General features: G+C 41.6%; 1 protein-coding gene across 28 annotated transcripts in view; it reads right to left on the bottom strand.

Annotated features, from left to right (window-relative positions):
- Neb (nebulin) overlaps window positions 1–14,959 on the bottom strand; it is a 195,811-nt gene that overhangs the window by 93,915 nt on the left and 86,937 nt on the right. For 27 of the 28 annotated variants that reach the window (XM_076569469.1, XM_006974275.4, XM_006974245.4 and 24 more), the window contains 10 exons: window positions 14,051–14,254; window positions 13,427–13,531; window positions 11,782–11,889; window positions 10,152–10,463; window positions 9,517–9,720; window positions 8,552–8,656; window positions 4,930–5,037; window positions 3,536–3,847; window positions 2,142–2,345; window positions 298–402 (listed from right to left, as the gene is read on the bottom strand). In XM_076569469.1, coding sequence (XP_076425584.1) covers window positions 298–402; window positions 2,142–2,345; window positions 3,536–3,847; window positions 4,930–5,037; window positions 8,552–8,656; window positions 9,517–9,720; window positions 10,152–10,463; window positions 11,782–11,889; window positions 13,427–13,531; window positions 14,051–14,254 — 1,767 coding nt within the window. The remainder of the gene's footprint in view (window positions 1–297; window positions 403–2,141; window positions 2,346–3,535; window positions 3,848–4,929; window positions 5,038–8,551; window positions 8,657–9,516; window positions 9,721–10,151; window positions 10,464–11,781; window positions 11,890–13,426; window positions 13,532–14,050; window positions 14,255–14,959) is intronic. The other variant, XM_076569465.1, reaches the window with a different exon arrangement.

Raw genomic sequence — 14,959 nt, forward strand, 5'->3', positions numbered from 1 at the left:
CGTAGACGCAGGACTGCACTTGTGGCGGCTGACTACGGAGACCTTGAACCCACGGCTGACCCAAGGGAACGTTCTAGAGGAGTGGCACTCTCAGGACATTGCCCTGTAGGCACTCCACTTCCTGACTGGTCACCAAAGCCTGGCCTTCCTTGTGGACCCACAACACAGCCCAAGGTTAAATCAAGGGTGACTGTTTCTCTTGCCAACAACGTCAGTTATAGGGCAGGCAATCAATAAGCCAAAGCATTTAACCAAGGGAAACAGTGTGAGCCCCCATTTGCCTCTTTGGACACTCACCTCACTGTAGTTGATCCTGTTGAGTTTGGCCAGCATGATTTCCGGTGTGTCGGGCATGACGTGGATGGTTTTCTTGTCATTGTCCCAGGCTTCAGTGTACAAGCGCTATTAAAAAAAAAAAGGAGACAATTGTTTTGGTGTCCACAGAAGCTGTCATTTCTTTGATACAAAGTAGAACTAAATTTATTAAGGCTACATTCCTTACTAAAAATTTTTATAAATAAATACTTTCACTATTGAAGAATTCAACAGTTCTGCAAAGCATATTTGGGTTGTGGTATTTAAAAATCTGCCTGAGAAGGAATTATTGTCTCATGGTATTTGCTGTTTCTTTCTTGAGGCAGGGTTTCCTACAGCTCAGTTTAGCTTCAAAATCATTACATATAACCTTGAACTCTGGATCCTCCTGTCTCTACCTCCCAAGTACTGAGATTGCAAACACAGACCATCATGCCAGGCTTTATATGTAGAATGTATGCATTTTAGGTAATATTTCAAATTTATTCTTTGAAAATGTTCTAAGTGTACATGTGCTGGCTAGTTTTATGCCAAACTTGACACAGGTTAGAGCCATCTGATAGAAGGGAACTTCAATTGATAATATGCTTCCGTAAGATCAGGCTATAGGCAAGCCTGTAGGGCATTTTCTTAATTAGTGATTGGTGGGGGAGGGCTCAGCCCATTGTGGGTGGTGCCACCCCTGGGCTGGTGGTCCTGGGTTCTATCAAAAAGGCAGAGCAAGCCACGAGGAGCAAGCCAGTGAGCAGCACCCCTCCATGGCCTCTGTATCTGCTCCTGCCTCCAGGTTCCCGCCCTGTGTGAGTTCCTGTCCTGACTTCCTTCAGTGATGGACTGTGATGTGCAAGTGTAAGCCAAACAAACCCTCCCCTCCCCAAGCTGCTTTGGTCACGGTGTTTCATCACCGAATAGTAACCTGACTAACACAGCATCCAATGTATCTTGATCAAATCTTCTCCTCCAACTTCTTCTGGGCTCCCCTAAAACACCCCTCTCAACTTCACTCCTCTTTTTCATAGTACTTTTAACAAGAGTTTAGTATTTTGATGTATCACCAAGTAATAAATATATCTCAATAGAAAAACATTTATGTTAAGATAGGTAATCTAAGCTCAGAAAGCAAAACCACTTGTTATAATATGGAGACCCGTGTGTGTGTGTGTGTGTGTGTGTGTGTGTGTGTGTGTGAGAGAGAGAGAGAGAGAGAGACAGAGACAGAGACAGAGAGACAGACAGCTGGCAAGACTGCTCAGTGGGTAAGGGTGCTTGCCGCCAAGCCTGACAACCCAGTTCCAGGGACTCACATGGTAAAAGGAGATGATTGAGTCCCACAGGCTGTCATCTCACCTCCACACGCATGCTATGGCACACATGTGTATACACAAACACACATGTCATCTAACCTCCACACGCGTGCTACAGCACACATGTGTATACACAAACACACACACAACATAGGTAAGTAAATAAATAAGTAAAATGTAATATAGAATGTCAATGAGTGTAAATGTAGGTAAAGCTTTCAAAAACTAGAAAGAAGGTCAAGAAAAAGCTAAAGAATCTGGAGTCGAGGGGATGAAAAAGCAACGCACAGCCCACAAAAGCAGAAGAGAGACTGGGAGGGTAATAATACAAAAGGGGCTGTGGGCAAGGGGTGAGAGAGATGAGGAGGCAGAGCTTCCAAAACACATTTCAGATGCCAGTTCAAGTCATTTTAGAAGGTCTGAGAAGCCTTAGCGGAATCGTCGAGACATAACAGCGTGTCACAGTCTTCGTCCTGCCCCGTGGTAACTGTCGAGGCTTCCTGGTGGAGAGGGAAGACTCACCTTGTTCATGTTTATCTTGTTATTCTTTGCCAGCACCTGCTCCAGTGAGTCAGTTATGCTGGTAAATTTCAACGTGTCTGGACGCTGGCGGTAGATATTATCGCTTAGTATCTCTGTGGCTCTCTTGGCTTTAACAACCTCCAAGGAACCAATGGGAACCCAGCCAATGCCTTTCATCCATTCAAGGTCGGCCTTGTACAGATTCTGAAGACCAACAGGTAAGAAAGCTGCATTAACTGTTCTTTTTTGATTCATCCCAAAAACATATCACACTCAAGAAACAGGAATACTGAAGGTAGGCAGGTGTTTGTAGAAATACGCTCAATATATAATATACATATGTCCAAAACCCTTTAGAAATTAATTAATGAAAAAAGGAATAGAATTCCTGCTGAACAGTCAAAGTTGCCAGCATACTCAGACCCTCATCACTGGCTAACCCTTGAATCCTCTAAAGATTTTTTCTTAAGATTTTTAAAAAAGGACATTATTTTGTCCTTAAAATTTTTACAAGATCTTTCACAGAGGACAAGTGCTCCTTAAGCCTTGGAAAATGTGTTCTAATCATTTCAAATTAAACCACGTGAGCAGACCAATGGCACAAAGTATGGTAATCACAAAACCCTTGCCTTAATTTCCATCTCTAAAAATCCCCAAATATCAAGTAAGTAAAGGAAATGTGCAGATGTAAAGATATTAGGTATTTATCCAGTATATTTTTGAGAAGATATGAGCTAAGTGCTAATATAAGATAATTTATTTTGAAAAAGCAAGGATGTCTTCATATTTCCCTGTAAATTTAAAGTATAAACAGTTATTAAAGTACTGTCAAACAATACACTTTCATTCCCACTCTCCATTAGCCTCTGCCAACATGTATTCTCTCTCACTTCTACGTTGTTGTCCACAAAGTCACCAGTAATACTTCATTTCTTTTTTTCTTTTCCTTCCTTCCTTCCTTCCTTCCTTCCTTCCTTCCTTCCTTCCTTCCTTCCTTCCTTCCTTCCTTCCTTCCTTCCTTCCTTCCTTCCTTCCTTCCTTGATAGGGTCTTATAGCTAAGGCTGGCTTTGAACTCCCAATCTCCCTGCCTCCACTTCTGGGATTTACAGGTGTGAGCCACAGTGGCTGGGTCGGCAGTGCTATTTTGAGGCCTAAGCTTTAGCCCATTCAGTCAAAAGAGGCCTGAATCACCAGGAAACTAAATCTTGTATAATGTTGATAGTACTTATTTCCTTTTTACCCATAACTTTTGGGGGATTGGTTTCCAATGAGAAATCCTTTCAGACATTTATTGCATACTTCTAGGGGCATATAGATTCCAGGCCCTTGACACTAATCAGCATCTCACAGATTTTCCTCTTATCTGTTTTTATCCTTTATCAGGGATACTTACGTCACTCTGGAGGTCATATGCTTTCCGAGCCTGTATGACATCATTCTGGTCTGGTAGGCACGTCCATTCGTGCAGGGGGTGTTTGTAGTCCACATCACTGACCAAAGTCTGACATTTCTTGGCCAAAACAATACCAAGCATGTCCACTGGGCTGCTGTATCTTGTCTTGTATTTCTCAAATTCTTTCTTATATTCACGGTCACTCTGCACTTTGGCAATGTGGAGGGACCACATCATCTTGGGATCATCGTGTATTGCTCGGGCACCAATGTGGTGACCCAACTGCTTCCGGTAGGCTTCTTTATATTTGTACTGAAAGAGACACAACCCAGAGCATAAGGAAGGAGGAGGAGATGGAGAGAACCACTGCCTACTGCCCCAGTGAGGGTGCCCTCTGTGAAATCAGAAGACAGTGGGGTTCTTCCAGCAAGATGCGTGATGCCTTGGGGCAAGAAGAGCCTCATTGTTCCTTCTGTAAATCCCAGGGAACCATGCTGGCAAAAACTGGCCAAAAGTGAACACTGAAAGAGGCTGTCCAATCGTAGCCACAAGCCAATCCAGTGCCCCAGAAGTCCTACCAGTCTCTACCCTGGTAGAGACCACCCCAGGGTGTGTGCCTACATGGCACCCAGGCTTCTTCTCCTTGGAAAGGCAGATAAATATAGCACATATGTTACTCAAACTACATATAGCCTATAGGAGCGTACATACAAGCCAGGAGGCACAGTTTTGAAAATGACAGTTTGTGTTATTTAGTTAGGTGTGGAGTTTTGGTTTCATGAAATGAGAAAGTTATGGAGATGTTTTACCTGACAAGGAAAAAAGAGGAGTACTATTTAATCACACCCTTACAAAACAGTTACTGCAGTTAGTTCCACCTTTTCTGACCATAACTAGAAAGGTTCACAAGCCATGAAGATGGACACTGCTTCTGCTTTTGATAACTTTAAACATGTCCGGGAAACCTCATTTTTAGAGTACAGAAATCATGACTTTATAAACCTCAGAACAAAGGGACCCTCAGCCTTTGGCTATCCTCCACCTCCCTTCCTGTGTGGGCAAACTCGGATACACCTATTTCATTTTTGGTGTCATTGTCCCGAGTGTATCATGAGGTTCCATGAGCAGCTCAACAAAGTCCATAGGACTGCAAGACACCTGCTCTATTTAACCAAAACAAAAGCAAGGTCAACGGAGCACAGTGCAGTGTAGACTATGAGGGGGGGCGGGGGGGGGGGGGGACATGAGTGGGTTACCCACTGTCCCAGTTCTACTCAGTGGGGGGTGGTGAGGTGCATGATGACCAACGAGAAGTTCTATAAAATTACACAAATACAGAAATGTGATCCCCTGTGCCAGTGGCTGGTCTGACCATTTGCAGAATCAGCACTTACATCACTGGCGATGTCTCGGGAAGCCTTGGCAGCCACGATGGGAATGGCATCACTTCTCAAGTCGTAGCCTTCCTTCTTCGCTTCTTCCATGGCCTGGCGATAGAGGCTCTGCGGAATGAAGAAAGTTCCTTTTAGTTGTAGAACTCACATCCACTTGAAAAACCACTTTTATTTTTTTTTTTTCCGAAAGAAGACAACCCTTGGATGTAGAGCTATGCAGTCTTAACCAAAGTAAAACACCATAACAACATCAACAAAAAAGAATTTTTCCAAGCTATTAAGTTAATGGAAATTTCGCATTCAGTAAATCATAACATCACACCTTCTTGTATAAATCCTTGTAGGTTTAGACACTAAGTCAGCAGTTCTCAGTTATGTTATGTTTAAGCCAGTAAGCACCTTCTCCTTTCATAAAACAGCCAAGAAGCATGCTAGAACTCCAGATTTGAAATAGGAATAATTTTACCTGGCAGCCAGCAGCACTGTATAATAGTATATAATAAATCACTATAAGCATGTGTTCATAATCAGAAGTATGCTGCAATAAGACTGGGCGAATGCATCTAAAATCTGTTAATAGTTAATTGTTCATTAGTAACTGGTCTCAACTGCTGGAAATTGGCAGCAGATACAGGGACAGCAGATACCAAAGACTTATGAGTCAAAAAAGAAGATTCTATTTTTTTTCTTAGAACTGAGAAAACATCATCACTGTTCAATTTTTGTGACAAAAGACTTCTTAAAAATTTCTTTGTTCACAAAAATTTTGACCAATTTTGTATCCTTCTAAAAGAGTGTACTTTATAATCATTGTTAATACTGCTCATCAACAAATCAAAACCAACATTCTGTCTGACTTCATGAAAGTGTCTCACTGTGCAGCCCAGGCTGGTCTGGAGCTTACAATCAATCCTCTGGCCTCATGTTCCTCGGTGCTGAGAAAAGTTGAATGGTGTGTGCACCATGCTTGGCAAAATATTTACTCTAATGAACAAATTTTAATTGTAAAAAGTTACTAGATCTCTTTATGTGATGTGTTACTTAGAGAGGCACACTGAACTTTGAGTGGAAAAGATTCTGATGGGCACTAACAAGTTAAATGGTCTGTCTGCACGGTTTTGCTTGAATACCCTCCATCTGATCTACGGTGCCGAGCTAGCGACACAGGGGTGCCCTTTGCTTTTAAAAAGTAAGGCCTTTATGTAATCACACTTGGGCAAATATTTTTAAAGATGTTTTAACGCTTCAGAATGGGCATTTTCCTCTTTGGAAAACCTATAGAAAATTTCAAGACAAAGTCCACATCAGTGGACACCCAGCTTCTCACCGTGTTTGTGTTTCTCTCCTGCACTCTTTCTTTGTGCTGAATGTATCTCTTTTTTATTTGCTACCTGAATTTCTCTATCAATAAAGACCACTTTGATGATAGAGGTTAAACCAAATGCAGTGCTCTGCAGCCTTTTAAATTTATTTTAAATTATTCAACCAGTTAAGAGAAAATTATAGACACCACAAACTTCACACCCAAATGTTATTTTACAGAAGATTTATTTCATTTTTATTTATGGGTATGTCTATGTGTTCTGTGTGAAGATACGCCAAGTGCATGTGGGCTCTAGAGGACGGCAGAAGAGGGCATCTGATCCCCTGGAGACAGAGTTACAGGTGGCTGAAAGCCAATCTATGTGGAGTACTGGGACCTGGGTCCTCTGGAAGAGCCAGGAGTTCTCTTAACTGCTCAGTCACCTCCACAGCCCTAGAATATTTCCTTTATAACTGTCAAGTCATGTAATCCATTTATTATGTCTTTGCACTCCAGAACAAATGTTTAAGTATGTCCTCATGTACAAGTGGGGGAAATGGTCTGAAACCATCTCCTCGCCTCAGGTCAGATTTCCTTAATTTTCCCAACCTTTGAAAGAGGCATGGTGTTTTGAGGCAGACAGCACTTTTCAGGATCTCCAAGGCTGTGTTTTAAAGCTTGTTTTGGGAAGTCACACATGCAAGGGGACTGGAACAGACGGATGAGCATACAAGAGAAAAGACTGAGGTGTGTTTGTCTCATGGACACTCAAGGAGTGAACTGTGGTGTGAAGGCACTTGGTAATGGCTTTCAAAGTCATTTAAGAGGGCCATTCTTAAACCTCGTCCTCAGAAAACAGAGGTTGGTGAATTAGTCTTGGCATTTTAAAGAAAGTAAACCAAGTTGGAAATTTTAGAATTAAAAAATATCCCAATATAGTCTTACTAGCCTAAAAGGAAATCTTACTTCATTTCTCCTCAGGTATAACCTGGGGCAGAAGTTAGCTGCATCTGCCTTAGGTTCAGCGAGGCCAAGCTCAGCAGAGAAACCCTCCCTAATGTGGCTGAGCTGGGTCAGGAGCCTGCCCTAATGTGGCTGAGCCAGGGCAGGAGCCTCCCTAATGTGGATGAGCTAGGGCAGCATTGCCTCTAATGCGGCTGAGCCAAGGCAGGAGCCTGTCCTCCACTTGGACAAGAGCATTGAGTAAGAAACTACTTATGTAGTAGTAATTCTGCACTGCAAAGACAATTGTTTTTCCCTTAGATTCTAATGTATCTAATAAACTTCAATGACAGAAATTGGTTTCATTGCCCTTAGGCAATTTTGAAAAGGATGAATTAAAAAAAAAAAACACTCTCATTTGGATCGTATTAATAAACTTTGTTATTTTGAATATATTAAATACATTTAATTTTCTCCTATTTCCCCTTCTCAGGGAAATCCATGCATCCCTCTTGGGGTCCTCATATTAATTTTCATGGTGACTTGAGGGTAAAAGAAGGAAATTAAAATTTATTAATCCACCATTACATCAGTTCCCATCCTACCCACGATATAGATTTTACCTCATTTTGTTACCACAGAAGTTTCTAGATAGAGATTTTAAGGATGGTGTAACTAAGGAAAACAAACATGAAGAATACACTTTAAAACAAATTCTAATTTGATGGACAACACACTTCCTGTGAATCCTTGTGTGTGTGTGCATCTCCCTCTCTTTGCGCCTTGCCCCGTACATGCTTGTGTGTGTGTGTGTGTGTGTGTGTGTGTGCACATGTGCATGTGTCCAGGCATACACGTGCCACAGTGCACTTGTGGAGCCAGAGGACAATCTTGATTGTCAGTTTTCACTTTCTATCCTGTTTGACACAGCCTCTCCCATGTGTGCCTGGCTCGCCGGCCTGGGGATTTCAGGAATTCTGTCTCTACCCCCACCTTTCATTAGTTCTGGAGTTAAGATGCTCACTAGCACATCTGACATCACACGGTTTCGTGGGATCTGAACCAGGTCAAAATGTTCCCACAGCAAGTACTTCACCCACTGACTCACTCTTCTAGCTTCAGCAAGAATTACTTTTAATTGAAACTATTGTTTACTTGTTATTGGTTGATTGTAAGGGCTGTTAGTTCTGTGTTTGTCTTTCTATTTAATTATTTTTGATTCAATTATATCTCAATTCAAAGTAAGATAATGAGTATAAAAAACAAAACTAAGTATAGTGGACTACATCATGACTGTGATGAACGGAAGCCTGATGTTCCTACATTAGCAAAAATCAGTGTGAATAGATGAAGGAAATAAAGAGCTGACTGCCTTACCTCACTGTAGTTTATTTTATTTTGTCTGGCCAACATAATTTCGGGTGTATCAGGCATAATGTGGATTTGGGTCTTGTCTTTGTCCCAGGCTTCTGTGTACAAGCGCTGTGAAGAGAAAACAATAGAAGAATCAGAAAAGCCATGTTTTAAACAGGAGCTTTAGTGGAGAGACCACGAGCAAATTGAAAAGCAGCCTCTGCCTACTGTGCTGTGGATTTGCTTCACACTTGTCTCAATCCCTTTGATTTCTACTGGGTGTCTATGATAGCTAAATATATGCATACATTAACATGAGAAAATATACAGAGAAGCAAACACACACACACACACACACACACACTACCAGGCCACTCAAAACCCAATTAAAATTTCAAAATCAAGTGTTTCCCCAGCATGTTTATGTATCCACATGTTTACTCTGACTATATTAAAACTCTTTTCATAAGTTTAAAGAAGATTCAATACCAACAATATACTACTCTAACAGACTTAAAAGATGTTGAGCCCCAAAGCCATTCGATTTTGATATTTTTTAACTTTTAATCATGTGCATGCATGTGGGTCTGTGTGTGGCTATGTGCACATGAGTGCAAGTGCCCACAGAAGCCAGAGAGGTCAGATCCCTTGAAGCTGTACTTACAGACAATGGTTAGCTGCCCTGCATGGCTGCTAGGCACGGACTTGGTTCCTGGGCAAGGGCAGTAGGCACTCTTAACCTCTGAACCATCTCTCAAGCCCCAAAGAATCCTATTTGCAACACTGACCATTTCACAAAGAGACAGCAAAGCAGAAACTCCCATCTGTATTTGAAATTCTTATATAAGGGTACATAGAGCTCAAATGAACCACTCTGCTTTGGGTAAGAATTTAACTGGATAAAATAAAAAGGACTAACTACAGACCATATCTATTTGTTCTAAATGATCCATACTCCTGCTTTGTTTCTCCTTAGACTGGGCCCTCACCTTGTTCATGTTGAGGGCGTTGCTCTTGGCCAGCACCTGCTCTAGAGAATCAGTTATACTGGTGAACTTGAACTTATTTGGAGGCTGGCGGTAGATGTTGTCACTCAGGATCTCTGCGGCTCTCTTGCACTTGACCACATCCAGAGACCCAATAGGGACCCAGCCAATGCCTCTCATCCACTGGAGATCTGCCTTGTACACATTCTGGGAAGAAGAGAAGGGTAGATGTTATCACCAAGAATCTCTTGTGTTGATCTAACACTTGACCACACCCAGAGACCCAATGGGAGCCCAGTCATTTCCACTTATCCACTAAAAGATTACAAATGTTCTAATGAGATCCAAAAGCAAGTGCTACTGAACTTGTTATGACACCTGGTCTCAAAAAAATGAAGAACAAGGACTAGAAACTTTGGGAAATGAAGCTTTGTATATGTCTTTAAAAACATGAAGGCAAGATTGTATTTTATCTTGTGGCATCATGTTCTCCTTTAAAAAATAAGTAAAAGGTATCTGAAAAAATGAGCAGTCGAAGTAAGATGCATCAGCTCTCTGAGGGTTTTAGCTAATCTTAAAAATAAATGTTATTATGAATTACTACCATGAGTGCAACTCCCATAGATCTCAGCACTCACATCGCTCTGGAGGTCGTAGGCCTGCCGAGCATGGATGACGTCATTCTGGTCAGGCAGGCACGTCCACTGGTGCAGGTAGTTCCTGTAGTCCACGTCGCTGACCAAGGTCTGGCACTTCTTGGCCAGCACCACGCCCAGCATGTCCACCGGGCTGCTGTACTTGGTCTTCCACTTCTCAAAATCCTTCTTGTACTCCCTGTCACTCTGGATCTTGGCCACATGCATGGACCACATCATTTTGGGGTCATCTTCAATGTTCCGAGCTCCAATGTGGTGGCCCAGCTGTTTTCGGTAGCCATCTTTGTATTTGTACTGAAATGAAAAGGGTTATTTTTTTTCCAAAAGTTATTTTTTTTCCAAAAGTTAATGGAATGGGTTAAGAGTTTAATTAGTTTAAAATCTTGCTGTTTTTCAGTTCTTGCTGAGAAATAAAGTTACCTGGTTATTTCCCTATCTCTATTCTAAATGGTGGTTTAAAGGCCCAGCAACACTCTGGTGGGAAACAGGCCAAGCTAAATTATCCTATTTCATGCAGACATCAAGTCTCTGGATTGAAAGGCAGTAATATTTTTCAAAAGATGAATCAGAAATGTGTACCAACTTTCTCGTTATCTTTTGGCCAGTAAAACCACTAACTAAAAATCTTTTGTGTGATTCCAAGAATATTATTCTTCAGTTGGTAGATGTGATATCTTCTCCCACAACCCCCCACTGCCATTCAAAGTCTGGCTCTGGTGACTTGCACTGAGTCTCTTTACTGCCTGGAATGGGCAGGACTGGACCTCCATGCTGCTCGTCCTGTGCCAAATGTGGCTGAGGTGAGACTTCCACAAGTGAGAAAGTGACTTGTATATGAGCAGGTTAATATTTTGGTGGTGATGGGAACAGAAACCATTGTGTTCTCTGGCACCAGGGTCACTGAAATTCTAATGTAGATCTACTGTAGTCTCTATTCTACCAAGGACCTTCATCAGAAAGAGCAGGAGTATTTACACTCATTCTCAGTTTTATTCCTCTGTGTCCTTTTATTTTCACTAAATGTGAAGGGTGCACTTCAGGCAATTTTTCAAAGGAAGTTCAATAATATAGAACAAGTTTGGGGAAAAGCAGAGTTTCCTGTCACATACCAGGTCTTTATTTCTTGGACAATAATACAATCAAGTTATCTTCTAGTATTCTTTTTTTTTTTTTTTTTGGTTTTTCGAGATAGGGTTTCTCTGTGTAGCTTTGTGCCTTTCCTGGAACTCACTTGGTAGCCCAGGCTGGCCTCGAACTTACAGAGATCCACCTGCCTCTGCCTCCCGAGTGCTGGGATTAAAGGCATGCGCCACCACCACCCGGCAAGTATTCTTATGCCTATGAAAGCTACATGATCAAATATAAAGATGAATTTTCCATAATTATAAACCTGAAATACTGTAGATTATGATTCAATTTTAAACCAATGGTGCCTGGGTATTAACCTTTTGGAATTAAAAATGAGTTTTTTCAAGTAAGAAATGTTTGTGTGATTTAAAATAAGTCAATAGATGTGTTCTAACTGGCACTTCAAATGCATCCTGTCACTGTGTTACTGAGCCTGCCTCCCCAGCCTGTCTATCCACATAAATAACTGTGTGTCACTACTCACGTCACTGGCGATATCTCTGGAGGCCTTGGCTGCCACAATGGGGATGGCATCAACACGCAGGTCATAGCCTTTCTTCTTTGCTTCTTCATTGGCGAGTTTATACAGACTCTGCAGAAAGAGAAAAAGGTTAACAGCAACAATTTAGAGTATCAAGTGACTTCCACCACGTGATTTGTAAAGGCTGTAACTGGTCATGACCTGGTGATGGGGGAAAGCAAGTGAATTCTGTCCTATTCTTCAAAAAAGCACTGAGCTAGGCATGGTGGTGCACACCTTTAATCTCAGCACTCAGGAGGCAGAGGTAGGTGGATCTCTGAGTTTACCTGGTCTACAGAGCGAGTTCCAGGACAGCCAAGGCTATACAGAAAAAAAACCTGTCTTGAAAAACAACAACAAAATGCCCCCAAAACCAAAAAACTATTTAGTGTCAGAAATGAATTAGACACAGCAATGGGTATTAAAATCAATATAATAATCTATTAGATATTTTATCATTATAGACATATATTTCACTTATAAATTAATGATAAAACTATTGACATAGACTCATAAATTAGTAATTAGATAAAATATAACCTATGTATGCTGCTAAGTAAAAAAGAAATGGGAGAGCAATATGCTCAATATTATTCAATTTACTTATTATATGACGTGCACTTTTACTCATTTCTTCACTACTTAACTTTTATTGCAACAGGTAATATCTTACAGTGTTTAAAGACAAATAAAAAATTAAGGTAGAACTTGGAATATAGTTGACTGTAATCTCAACTTGAAGACTAGATTTCGGTTATATATTAGTAGAACACATCTATAAAACTGCACTTTCCTGGGACTGACCCAGCACTCGGCATTGTTGGTGGTGTGCACTTCAGTTCCTTTGCCTTTGGTTTCCTTTTCTGACCTTTCTGCACCTTGCTCCCCTCTCTGCCCTGGATGGTGCAGTGATGTATCTGGCTGCTGAGGATGGATCTCCGGCAGGTACAGCCCAGCTCTCCTCTTTGGGTAACGAGTCTCCTACCCTTGCAGAAGGGCATCATCTCTGAAGCCCGGTGTGGGCAGACCACCTGCTCTGGCGCAGCCTGTACCTGGCCAGAGGAATTTCACTCTGCTGTTCAGTGAGCAGGCTCACTTAGCTCTCTCTCACACACACTGTATCATTTAATCGAATTTTAGCAGATTTTTTTTTAAAAAGTGGTATTTTGACTATAGTTTCTGCTCCTTTGTTTCATGTCTCAGTTTGAATTCAAGACCAGTGTGGGGAAGAGGTGTGTGCATTAGTAAAGGCTCCTTGCTAGGGCTATGAGATGCCACCAATTAAAATGTAGCGCATCAGTTGAACTTGAATTCCAGGTAAATAAATATTATTTATTGATGTTAACAATAAGCCAGTGTTTTATCTGGCAAACTGACCCCTTACAAGTACCAAAAAATACCCCGTGGTCTATTTGTTCACTTTAGGAATAACTTCAATGTGTAAGAAACAGTGTGAGTTCACTTTGCCTGTAGAATCTCATGAAATGTAGTATTCAACCCCGAAATAAAAGGGGATGGGCCAATGTTGACATGAAAGAGCACATTATGGAGTGCCCACACCTCCCAGCAGCCTATACGAGCATCTGCACGTGACTTCCCAAGCCCCTACCTCACTGTAGTTGATCCTGTTCTGCCGTGCCAGCATGATCTCCGGTGTATCAGGCATTACATGGATTTGAGTCTTGTCTTTGTCCCAGGCCTCTGTGTATAATCGCTATAAAAATCAGGTCAGATGTTGAAAGAAAACCATTTAAGATAGGCACTCCAAAAAGTCAAATTAAGACAGAATTATTGTTTAGGAAAAATAAGCTACATTTGATACAAGGCATTATACTAGAGCAGTGGTTCTCAATCTGTGGGTTGTGACCCCTTTGAGGATCAAATGACCCTTTCACGGGGGTCACATATCAGATATCCTGTATATCAGATTACATTATGATTCATAAGAGTAGCAAAAATTACAGTTACGAAGCAGCAACAAAACAATTTTATGCTTGGGGGTCACCACAATATGAGGAACGGTATTAAAGGGTTGCAGCCTTAGGAAGGTTGAGAACCATTCTACCAGAGGTCTGGGTTACTGCTTGCTACCAAGACTAAACCTGGAAACAATGAGACTTACTAGATTTCAAGAACAATTTAAAAGTTAAATGTGACTCTGTCCCTTAAGGGGAGCGTGAATCCATTAGTCATTGAAGGGTAAAGGTGTGGAGTCTGAGGTGGCTGGACTCACCTTGTTCATGGTGAGGGCGTTGTTCTTGGCCAGCACCTGCTCCAGAGAATCAGTCACACTGGTGAACTTGAACTTGTCTGGAGGCTGGCGGTAGATGTTGTCACTCAGGATCTCTGCGGCCCTCTTGCACTTGACCACATCCAGAGACCCGATGGGGACCCAGCCAATGCCTCTCATCCACTGGAGATCTGCCTTGTACACATTCTGGGAAGAGGCAAGGAAGGCAGAAGCTCTTCATCCAGGGCAAAGTGTGCAACATAAGGTTCATTTATTGTAAAGGTGCAAATGACATCCATAAGAAAGTGTGATTCTATTGTTTTCATAGAAAGCAAGCCTAACGTAGGCAGACGGTAAGAACAACCATGTTCAAAATGACCCAGAGATGTTTTCTTAATCTCAATAAAAATAGGCCAAATATTTGAACTATTAGGAAAGGAATGATCCTAACTAACGTCTGTCAGTCATGATAATGACTTTTATCAATAATGTGCACAGTACAGAATGCAAACCCAGAGTGAGAGGAATCATGGATGGCCCACAACAAGCCACCAGTGAATCCATACATGGCCTTAGCCTCAGGAAACATTCCGCAGCTATCAAAGCGTTCACTTTGTAAGGATACTGGCAACATGGAGAAATGTTATTAATATATATTTTAATGAAAATTGGCATGTGGAGCAATGTGGGTGGGGAGACTATATGTGCAGGGGTTGGGGGGATTGTATTGAACTAGATTGTTGCCTTCAGTGCCTTTTTTCTTATATTTCAAATTATCTTCTTAAAAAAAAGAGTGATTGTAAAGGGACGAGCGACATAGCATAATGAGGAACCCTTGATGCCCCCAGAATGTGGGACAGTTGTCATGCTGCCCAAGACTGGGGACAACAAGTTGGGCTAGGATCTCAGTCA

This window comes from Peromyscus maniculatus, chromosome 4 (genome assembly GCF_049852395.1).
Source record: "Peromyscus maniculatus bairdii isolate BWxNUB_F1_BW_parent chromosome 4, HU_Pman_BW_mat_3.1, whole genome shotgun sequence".
NCBI lineage: Eukaryota > Metazoa > Chordata > Mammalia > Rodentia > Cricetidae > Peromyscus > Peromyscus maniculatus.